Source organism: Mytilus trossulus, chromosome 6 (genome assembly GCF_036588685.1).
Source record: "Mytilus trossulus isolate FHL-02 chromosome 6, PNRI_Mtr1.1.1.hap1, whole genome shotgun sequence".
Lineage (NCBI taxonomy): Eukaryota > Metazoa > Mollusca > Bivalvia > Mytilida > Mytilidae > Mytilus > Mytilus trossulus.
The window spans coordinates 85,118,085-85,129,742 of record NC_086378.1 but is presented as its reverse complement, the minus strand read 5'-3'; the positions used below and the strand labels follow the sequence as shown (position 1 = coordinate 85,129,742).

The window sequence follows — 11,658 nt, the reverse complement described above, 5'->3', positions numbered from 1 at the left end:
AAAAATACAAACGACATAAACTATAAGTGTTTAAAAGATTTCAGGATGTAAATATAAGCGGAAATGTAAAACAGTCCGCGACATATTTTACAGTTAAGCCAGCTAATATAGTGGAAACCACAACGATTATAAAAAAAAATGTTAACTTTTATTCCGACAATTATGGACTCATCATAGATACCATGATTGAAAATTTGTACTCCAGACACGCGTTTCGTCTTAATACAGGACTTATAAGCGTTGTTCGAATATTAAGAGTTAGAAAATATCAAAATATGCAAAGTTTTGTATAAGCATAACTCTTCAAAACAATTTGTCTAACTCTTTCTTTTTTGCAAACATACCTTTAATAACATAATAGTTTCGGTATTCAGTATATAAACCTATCATAGATACCAGGATTGAAATTTTATATTTACGCCAGATGATGCGCGTTTTGTCTACAAAAAAATCATCAGTGATGCTCGAAAAAAAAATGTTAAAAAGACCAAATATAGTACGAATTTGAAGAGTATTGAGGACCAAAAATTCTTAAACGTTTTGCCAAATACAGCTCAGGTAATCTATTCCTGTGGTAGAAAACATTAGTATTTTAAAATTCCAACGTCCCTTTATGTCAATAGCTCATCGAGTATTCAAGAAGCTATGCATCCTGGGCTTGAAACATCAAAATGAAGTGATATTTTGTGTTTATTCAGATTCCTTATCATTAACTGTCTTATGAATTGCCACTGTATAAAACCTAAAGACTTTTATTCACTAACTGGCATATGGATTGCCACTATAAACAACCTAGACCTCTTAATCACAAACCGTCCTATGTATTGCCACTATAAACAACCGGCTAGACTTCTTAATCACTAACTGTCTTATGTTTTGCCACTATAAACAACCTAGACCTCTTAATCACAAACCGTCTTATGTATTGCCACTAAAAACAACTACCGGCTAGACTTCTTAATCACTAACTGTCTTATGTATTGCCACTATAAACAACCCACTAGACTTCTTAATCACTTTCTGTCTTATGAATTCTTACTGTGATCAGTCTTGACTTCTTAATCAATAACAGGCTAATGAATTGCAACTGTGAACAACCTTGACTTCTTTATCACTAACTGTCTAAGATTTGCCACAGTGCACAACTTAAAATTTTTGTTATCACTATATGTCTTATGAATTGCTACTGTAAATAGCCTTGACTTCTTCATCACTAACTGTCATACGAATTACCACTGTGAACAACATATAATTCTTTCTCACTATTGGTCTGATGAATTGTCCCCGTGTACAACCTTGACTTTTTAATCACTATAAAATGTATTATAAATAACCACTCTGAATAACTAAGACTTCTGTATCACTATCAGTCTAATGAAAGAGGGACGAAATATACTAGAGGGACGAAGATACTAGAGGGACTGTCAAACTCATAAATCGAAAATAAACTGACAACGCCATAAATTACCACTGTGTACAACCTCGACTTCTTTATCATTTGCTGTTTTATTAATTGTCACTGTGTTCAACCTAGACTTTTGTATCACTAACTGCCATATGAATTGCCACCATTTACAACCTAGACTTCTGTATCACTAACTGCTATGTGAATTTCCAATGTGTACAACTAGACTTCTTTATCACTAACTGCCACATGAATTGCTACTGTGTACGACCTAGACTTCTTTATCACTAAATGCCATGTGAATGTCACTGTGAACAACCTAGACTGTTCAGCACTTTCTGTCTTATTAATTTCCACTATTTACAACTTTGACTTGTTTATCACTATCTGTCGTATGTCACGATTGCCACTGTGAACAACCTAGACTTCTTTATCACTAACTGCCATATGAATGTCACTGTGAACAACCTAGACTTTTCGTCACTATCTGTCTTATGAATTGCCACTGCAGACTTCTTTATCATTGACTGTCTTATGAACCAAGACTTCTTTATCACTAACTGTCTTATGAATTGCCACTGTGAACAACCTAGACTTGTTATCACTGTCTGCTTTATGACTCGAATTGTCACTGTGTACAACCAAGACTTCTGTATCACTAACTGCCCGAAATGAATTACCACTGTGTACAACCTAGACTTCTGTATCACTAACTGCCCGAAATGAATTGCCACTGTGTACAACCTAGACTTCTGTATCACTAACTGCCCGAAATGAATTGTCACTGTGTACAACCAAGACTTATGTATCACTAACTGCCCGAAATGAATTGCCACTGTGTACAACCTAGACTTATGTATCACTTACTCAATTCACTGCCATATGAATTGCCACTCAGTACAACCTATACTTCTTAATCACTAACTGCCATATGAATTGCCACTGTGTACAACCTAGACTTCTTAATCACTAACTGCCATATGAATGTCAATGTGAACAACCTAAACTTTTCGTCAATATATGTTTATGAATTTCCACTGTGTACAACCTATACTTCTTAATCACTAACTGCCATATGAATGTCACTGTGAACAACCTAGACTTTTCGTAAATATATGTTTATGAATTTCCAATGTGTACAACCTAGACTTCTTTATCACTATCTTTCTTATGAATTGCCACTGATAACATCCTATGATGACGTGCAAAGTAATGTAAACTTGTACTTGTATCTCGACTTGTACTATTGAGCTATTCCATCTTTCAAGTATAACTTAGTGGTATAGGAGTGTTTTTAATAAAAATGATAGGTGAATAGTAAAATCACAAAAAAATACTGAATTCCGAGTAAAATTCAAAAAAGGGTACTATTAAAATTATACTATGATCCTGGTACCTTTGATAACTATTAGTCCATATAAATGATCATAAATCAAATCATTTTGTCAAAATAAAAATCTTAAACACATCAAATGAATGAAAAACCTGTCAATAAGGACGAACCATGACACATCTTCGCTATCGAGAGAGCGGGAGTGGATCGTAACCCTTGGCTAGCGAAAATGCAAGCACAATAAGGAGAGTTACAAAAAAAAAATGCATTTTCCGGAATAAATCCGTATTTGATAATATTAAAATACTAACAGTAGTTCCGGTAAGTAGAAGTGGTTTTTTTTTTTTTTGTTTTTTTATTGCCTGTAAAAGACTTGGGAGAATTTACTGCTTTACAGATTAATTAGCATATTTCATGACTCCCATTTACGACTTTCAACTCTGGTAACTTATTCTCAATTTGTATAAAATCTACGGTATTGCATACATAAATCACAGGAGTTTGATATCCTATCAATAACTAAATAAGGGAGTAAAAATATACCAAATCAAGGACTTATATAGACGTCTATATACGTCAATGACCAAATATACTGATAAAAAAGAAGATGTGGTATGATTGCCAATGAGACAACTATCAACAAAAGACCAAAATGACACAAACATTAACAACTAAAGGTCATCGTACGGCCTTCAACAATGAGCAAAGCCCATACCGCATAGTCAGCTACAAAAGGCCCCGATAAGACAATGTATAACAATTCAAACAAGAAAACTAACAGCCTTATTTATGTAAAAAATGAACGAAAAACAAATATGTAACACATAAACAAATTACAACCCCTGAATTACAGGCTCCTGACTTTGGACAGGCACAAACATAAATAATGTGGCGGGTTAAACATGTTAGCGGGTTCCCAACCCTCGCCTAACCTGGGACAGTGGTATAACAGTACGACATACATTTATGTAAGAACAAACTATAAAAAATCAGTTGATAAAGGCTTAACTCATCAGATAGACAAAAAATACAAGTGGCCGGGTACTTATACATCCTGACACAAAAAGACACAATGAACAGATCTAAGAGTACTCGCAGTTATCTGACAGCTAGTTCAAAGCCACTAACAACTAATAAAAAGATCATGCCTCTAATACTAAACACTCAATCCGTACACATCCAACATACAATGGATTTAGTGTAAAGACGTCATAAACAGCCAGAGAAGAACATGACCTTGTGCAATGCCAAGTTACAGGTATCGACAGATTGTAGATCCATGAAAATGTATATGTACATAACATAATAAACGTATTTACACTTTTGGTATTTAGCTGTATCTTGCCTCCGAATTACCTTATATCACCTCCGAATAACCTTTTGACGTCAAGCAACAATCAGTTTTTAGTTGTGACGTCATATGTTTTGAATTATGAAGTCAAAGTTTACGGGAACCTGTGTGATGTTATGTAGTGGCGGACAAATTTGCATACAAGTGTAAATACATCTACAGTAATATTTAGTTAGCTTTTAATCTACTTATAACAAAATCAACATTTATACCAATAAAAACAATATTCAATGATCTTATTACAGTGTTGAATAGGTAACCTTTTAGAATAAGTTTATTTAAAGGAGCAACAAGTTTACATGGATCATTTCTAAATTTCCGGGCACAGTTAACAACATTTCTGTAAAAATGAGGATGTGCTATCCTGTTTGAAATAAGTTTTCTACAGGTACAACCAAACTTCAAAACCAAATCTTTATATCTATGGAAAAATTTAGTAAAGGTTTTAAGTAATTTATGGTAACGATATTCCTGGTTTAATAATTTACCAGTAAAACATAGGTTTTGTTCGTTAAAATCAAAAACGTCACAACAGACAAAGTCGACTCAAAGTAGAGCTTCTCTGGACCATACGTGTATGGTCATGACTATATGTGTTTCCTCATGATAGTACAACCATATGTGTATGGTCCCCCTGTAAGTGTATGTTGAGACCATATGAGTATACATGTATACTTGTTTAGTTATTATCAGGCCAGACCATCATGACCATTTGAGTATTTGGACCATATAGTTATTTTTTTCAAAATATGCATTATAAACCTTCTAGTTACACCTTTTGCTATGATACTGTGTATGGTCAGACCATATTAGTATATACCCATATGGACATGACAGTATGCGTATTGTCCAAATACTCATATTATTTGGAACATGTTTATATATGTACATTTGTTTTGCAGATGTCTGACAAATGGATGTAGAATTTGCTGACAGAATTACAAACCTTTGTTTTGAAAGATATAAACAACTGCCAAAAAAAGGGAAGGGACAACCTGGAAAGGAATGGACAGTTTTAGCAGGAATAGTTATAACCACAAAGAGTACATACTTCCATTTTGAATTTAAATGAATATTTATTTCTAATGACTGTTAAATCGAAGATGATATCCCTAATCATCCTCACCATTCAAAACCAATGTGTATATTTCATGTTAACATAAAAATGAATATTTTAGTACCTCATAATCTGGTTATCATGCTTAGCAGATATCAGACCCTTGGCTAGCACCTTAAGCCAATGTAAGAGTTTCAGTATGATATAGGAAAGCTCACGTATGTTCTCATGAATAAGTACTATCAACATAATCAATGCATGAACGTACATTGTGCTAAGGCTGTTATGGGTTTATCAGTCCTGGTAAATTAAAAAAAAGTTCTTGGAGACATTAATTGTACCCTGTCATTCCTGTTGAATTGATATATAAAATTCATGTTTGGATTTTTGTTGTATGCCCTATGCAAATTTCAAAACTAATCTCCAATTAAAATAAGTAGAATGATTGAAAAAATATCTGCTAGACTACATGGACTAGAGCTGCCACCAAGTAAGAAATTTGTCAGTAGTTGTCTTATATTAATTTATTCATTATTTTCTATATATATCACATTTTGTTTAAACACTAGGAATTTGAACATAATGATTCATTAAGGAGATAATCAAATTTGTTTTATTTCACTATTGCAATATATAATAATAGTCACTTGTTCATATTGTTAGTGCAACTTCTCTAAACAGCTTGATTAAGGTACTAAGGAAACATTATCTTAGAATATTGTTAAATAATTAAAATCCAATGTGACCAAGGGCAAATAATCCAATGTAAGAAGTGGATGATGCTATAAACCCTGTATCTATCTTGATTTTACATATATATCATATTTCATTGTTTTAAACAGGTGATTATTCAGATCCAGAAGTTATTGCAGTAGGTACTGGCACTAAATGTTTGGGGAAGTCTCAGCTTAGTCATTCTGGTAAGGTAAACACTGAATTATCCTATTGTAAGAAATGTTTGTATAGAGAAACAATATGTATTATCATGATTATCAGGGAAGAATTACTTTATCATTTATTATGGGGCCTTGGTAACCAATTAGTTTAAGTAGTCAACCTACTTTTTCACTAGTCTGTCAACACTTGGATGGTTTTCCTACCAAAGTTAGGGTTCTCTCCAGGCATTCTGGCTTCCTACACCAATACAAACTGACTGCCAACACATTGCACATAGTGCTGAAAGTGGCATTTAATCAGTACTTTATCATTTTAAGCTTTTTTCTTATTATTGCTAAAACATAAACTGGTTGAAAATATATTGTCATAGCCTCAAGGTTTCTTTTCACTGAGCTAAATGATAATATGGTATTTAGATTTTACAGAAAAAAGGCATATACATTTCACATATCATTGAAACATTCTATTATCATGATAATAGTAAATGGCCTTATGGACAAATATTCAAGTAAATATGGATTTGATTTTTGTGAGAGACAAGCCCATTGTTATATGTAAACAGTTTTTATATTTATTAAATAGGTGACATTGTAAATGACAGTCATGGAGAGGTTTCGGCAAGAAGAGGCTTTATATTGTAAGTATATGCGTGTCCAACAAGAGAGTTTAAAAAAGTTATGAACAATGATAAAAAGACAAATTAGTTAGAAGGATCTAGGCGAAGAGAAAATTGAGTTTTCACTTTTAATTGACCCATTCATGGCATAGTTATAATGCATAATTTGTCTTCCATGTTTGTCCAATGGTTAACAATCACAGTAAAATAGATATTCTGAATTTTTAAAATTATGCAGCATATGGCAGGATATCTCTTATTGGTTTTTATAATTAAATGACCTTTATTAAACCCAGTTGTTTGTAACTTAAATGATTTTCTTATGCAGGTATCTATACCAACAGTTGATGATGGTGTATAAAGGGGAGACAAGTCATGTTTTTACTTCACCAGATCCTGATACATTGAGATGTCATTTAAAGGAGAATGTACGGTTCCATTTCTTCTGTAGTCACACACCATGTAAGTAATATTATACCTCTATTCAAAAAGAAAACGTTTTATTGACAATGCAACAATTTTCTGTTTGAGTAATTGATAAAGATATTATGGTAGGTTATTGATATATGATAAGCTGTATTTAGCATTTATAAATCTCAATTACAAAGATTAAACCAGTAAAATAGGTTCAGCTCCTCAGTCATGGTTAAGTAAGATTTGAAATTAAATATTTTTCACATGCCAAACCCTTCTGAGTAAATATATAAAGTACATGTATATACACAATCTTCTTCTTTGAATACAGAAGTCGACTCCTAAAGTTTGCATAAAATATGTTTTTTTTTCAGACAACAAAATATTGAGACTTTATAGAAATATAAGTAAGCATGTCTATTACTAACGATCATTTTAGAATAATAAAGTAAATCAAGACTAAAATGTAATCTACAGTAAAAATTTGAATAAATTATTTTTTTTTAATGTTCATACATGATAGTACATATTTCCTACGTGTTGATCAATTGTGTAATATTTACTTAACCTTTAGGTGGTGATGCCTCTATCTTTCCAATAAAAAATGAACAGAAAGAATCAAATAAAAAGCCAAATATGTTTGGTCAAGATTCCGAAAGAATTAGGATATGCTGCAAAGACAGGTATTGTCCAAGGGAAATACATGAAGAGAAACAGGATTCTAGTAAACAGAAAGTTCATGACTTAAGGTCAGATGATGAAACAAAGAATATAATTGGATTAGAGTTATCTAAGACATGCACTGTAGAATCTCAGAATCATTCTATACCAGATGAATGTGAGAATAGTGTAAAATCTTCACCTAAAACTGAAATTAATTTAATTGATGAAAAATGTATGAAAAGAATACATGACAAGGAAGAACATTTAGCATGTAAAAAACAAAAACTGCCAGATAATAAAACTCTAAATGATGCAGGTATACAACAAACAAATAGAACTGGTGCCAACTGTGATTGTGTAGGGAACCAGGGCACTGAAGTAGCGGAGCAGTTTAATGATATCAGTAGAACAGGAGCTAAATGTGTTGGTACAGGGGACCAGGACATGAGAGGAGAAGGAGACCAGTATCACACATTAGGAGTGTTCCGTATTAAACCAGGTCGTGGTGAGCGTACATTGTCTATGTCTTGTAGTGATAAGATAGCTAGATGGAATGTTGTTGGTTGTCAAGGGGCATTACTCACTCATTTTATACCAACGCCAATATATTTCACCAGTATTACTATTGGTAGGTAAGTTCATTAAGGATTTTGTTTGAGGTAATAAAAGAGACAAAGCCAAAAGATACCAAATGAACAGTCAAATTCACAAGATGAAAATAAACTAACAATGCCATGGCAAAATTATCAAAATACCAAAAGACAAACAACAATATACAAAACAGAATATAGAAAACAAAAGATTGAGCAACATAAACCCCTTCAAAACTCGGGTGATCTCAGGTGCTCCAGGAAAGAGTAAGCAGATATTGCTCCACATGTGGTATTCATTGTAAATTATGAAACCTATAATTCTAGCTTTGTTAAAAAGAAAATGATTAAAAGATTGTATGTGGTAATTATTCGTGAAAAAATTCTATGAATTAACTATGAAAAGTTTTATAAGTTTTATAAGTGCATAAGTCCTTCACCAATTGACTGTAAAATAAGCCACTCATATTTATGTATAATAACATAATTGGAAACATTTAAGGGAATTTCATGATTGTTATATATTTTGACAGATGTTTATATAATAAGTCAGCATTGTACAGAGCAATAGTAACCAGATCAGATGAAGTGACTGGTTTACCAGATGGTTATAGAGTTAACTCCCCTGTGCTGCTGCAGTCACAACTACAATTTGAAGATTCTAAAGATCTGGTACCTAATGGCAACCCATCTTCAGCAGGTATTAAGTTTAGTATAAGTCTCTAAACTCAAGGTGAAAGTAATCATAAATGTTTGTTTTGAAACTTTTATAAGACTGTTTGTTTTGAAACAGTCATAAACAATATTTCAGCAATAAACTTTCTTCAGTGTCAATTGTATTTTTTGTACATAAATAATCTTCCCTTTTATTCACAGTATTTCATGTAGTGGTTTGACTGTGTTACAATACTTTTTATTTAGACCTTATACAATAGTGTGAAAAGTTTAGATATTCTCAAATACATTGCATGGACTATTTCTCCGAGCTACCCTCTTTTATTAAGTCTAGGTCATGGCCCAGAAACTTTGAATTTATTGGCAATTAAATTATTAATTTAAAATAAGCACATGCTTTTCTAATGTTTGATTTTCAGTATATTTACCAAAGCTTGATTTAAATTGATAAACTCATGTAAATAGCACGATATAATTCAACCAAACAGGTTTTTATTGCATTTGCTATTTTGATTCCTTATCTGTTTATCTTGATTGATTTGGAGGAGGCAGGTGCCTATTGTCATTTTGTTCTATATTTCAGCTGTAGTATGGCATGAACCAAACACAACTGATTGTTTAGTGAACGGTAAAAGACAAGGATTTACTAAGAAAAACTGGAGTAATCCTAAATCGAGGTAAGTTTTTTATTGATATGAATGAAAGGAGATGTTGGAGACACATCAATTAGACAGAAAACCATTGAAAGTCATGATAAGGGGTTCACCAATAGACAAGTGTATGTACAATATCATGATTAGTCTTCTACTACCAATAGTAAACTCTTATACATTATTGTTAAGGGCCAGTTGAAGCCTGCCTTTAGATGCATTTAGATGAATATTGAATAGACTTTGATTGAAAAACATTGTGTTTTTGTTGTGTATACTAGAATATGTGTATTGTGTGTTTATCTAAATGTTTTATTTTTTTCATTGGGTATTTATCTCAAACTGTATGATATTTTGTTTATTGTGTAAATAATTATTAATTTCTTTTTGTATGCAAAATTTTCATATACATGGAGGAAATAAAGATTCATTCATTATTAAAATACTGCATAGAAGATGAAATCCACAAGAATCTTTAATTTAACTAAAGACAGCCACTGATGAGATTCGTAACAAGGAACAGACAGCAATACATGTAGCAGGATTAAACCAATTTTTTTTTAGAACTAAAATTAAGGCAATCTTACTAATTTTTTAAAATATTGATAACTAAAGTTCAGAGTATGCTTTTTGTGTGCAATGGTTATTTATGATTGCAGGTCTATAATCAGTAGCTATGCAATATTTGAAAGATTTTGTGAACTGGTAGATTTAATACCTGAAGAAAAGAGACCCCAATCATTAAGGTAATGTAATACATATCATTGATTTTTTCAAGCAACAAAAAAATACCAAGAGAGCAATGAAAAACCATTATTCAAATAAAAACAGACTTAAAACGTGGCTAAAATAAATCTAAAGAGACAAAAACAAAATTCTACACGAATAAACGACAAAAACCCAAGACTCTGATGCTCTTGAAGGGTAAACATTTCCTGCTTCACTTTTAGGCAAGTTTTGTCACCACTGGTGTTACTCATAGGAGGAAAACAAATTGGTGACAAGCTGATTTTGACAGTGTTACAATCAAGAAAATGAGATAGGAATTTCACTATGACACGCCATGCATATCCATGGTCATAAGTGCTATAACAAGCGTAACTGCAAGCTACTCTCACTGATGATAAGCTAAACATGCATCCAATAGTAAAGTTGACTAATATAAACCTGAAACCAAATTTCAGAAATCTTTAAGATGTAGTTCCTGAGAAAGATACAATGAAAAATATTCATGAATTGACATACAGACAGAGGTTAAACAGTATATCCCATTTTTTTTTTAAAGGGGGGGTTAGATATTCAAGAAGTTAACTGTATAAAGGATGTCCATTAAACTTTCTGAGGGAGGACTTCAACTTGACTATCCGTTAAATAGATCTCTCTCCCAAGTTTATCTGTAGACGTATTTGAATTAGAGAAAAATGTGTTACTTTATATTTTCTTTTTTGTAGGTCTGTGGTAGAAATTAAAAGCAGCAGTTATTTAGAATGTAAAATGGCATCTGTTACCTATCAGTCTGCATGGAGTACATTGCTGAAGTCATATGGGACATGGGAACACAAGGACAAACACTTACTGATGTTTAATATGGGAAATGATTAAATCTATTTTAAAATCAAATTGTTTGAATATTTGGGTTAAGATGGAAAAGACAATTAATTCTAGGTTGTTATGTTAATCAGTCCTAGTTTTGTTGTTTGAATTGTTTTACATTTGACATGTCCATGCCTTTTAGAACATGATAAACTGTAATGTTTTGTTCATTGTTGAAGGCTGTACAGCAACCAATAGTTGATTACAACTACATTATTTGGTCTCTGATGGACTATCACCATATAATTAAGTCAGTAAAAGAGGCGATCACCATATAATCAAGTCAGTAAAAGAGGCGAGATATTTCAGTGTATAAACTCTTGTCGGTTATTTTGGATTTGGTGTTATGTTTGAAAGTTTCTGTCTGTTTAATTTAATAGATTGAGATAGTTAGAGCCGAACATGCTTCATATT

General features: G+C 32.2%; 1 protein-coding gene across 3 annotated transcripts; it reads left to right on the top strand.

Annotated features, from left to right (window-relative positions):
* Positions 1 to 2,892: 2,892 nt before the first annotated feature.
* On the top strand, positions 2,893 to 11,271 carry LOC134722067 (tRNA-specific adenosine deaminase 1-like). Of its 3 annotated transcripts, none has more exons than XM_063585523.1 (10): positions 2,893 to 3,059; positions 4,992 to 5,132; positions 5,989 to 6,066; positions 6,626 to 6,680; positions 6,988 to 7,121; positions 7,648 to 8,368; positions 8,860 to 9,026; positions 9,585 to 9,678; positions 10,311 to 10,397; positions 11,103 to 11,271. In XM_063585523.1, exons 2-10 carry the CDS (start codon positions 5,003 to 5,005, stop codon positions 11,251 to 11,253), a joined length of 1,617 nt encoding a protein of 538 aa, XP_063441593.1. In that variant the 5' UTR covers positions 2,893 to 3,059; positions 4,992 to 5,002; the 3' UTR covers positions 11,254 to 11,271. The 3 variants fall into 3 exon arrangements, with proteins under 3 accessions (XP_063441593.1, XP_063441594.1, XP_063441595.1); XM_063585524.1 differs by lacking the exon at positions 2,893 to 3,059 and adding an exon at positions 3,073 to 3,181; XM_063585525.1 differs by lacking the exon at positions 2,893 to 3,059 and having other exon boundaries at positions 5,012 to 5,132; positions 5,989 to 6,071.
* The last annotated feature ends 387 nt before the right edge of the window (positions 11,272 to 11,658 follow it).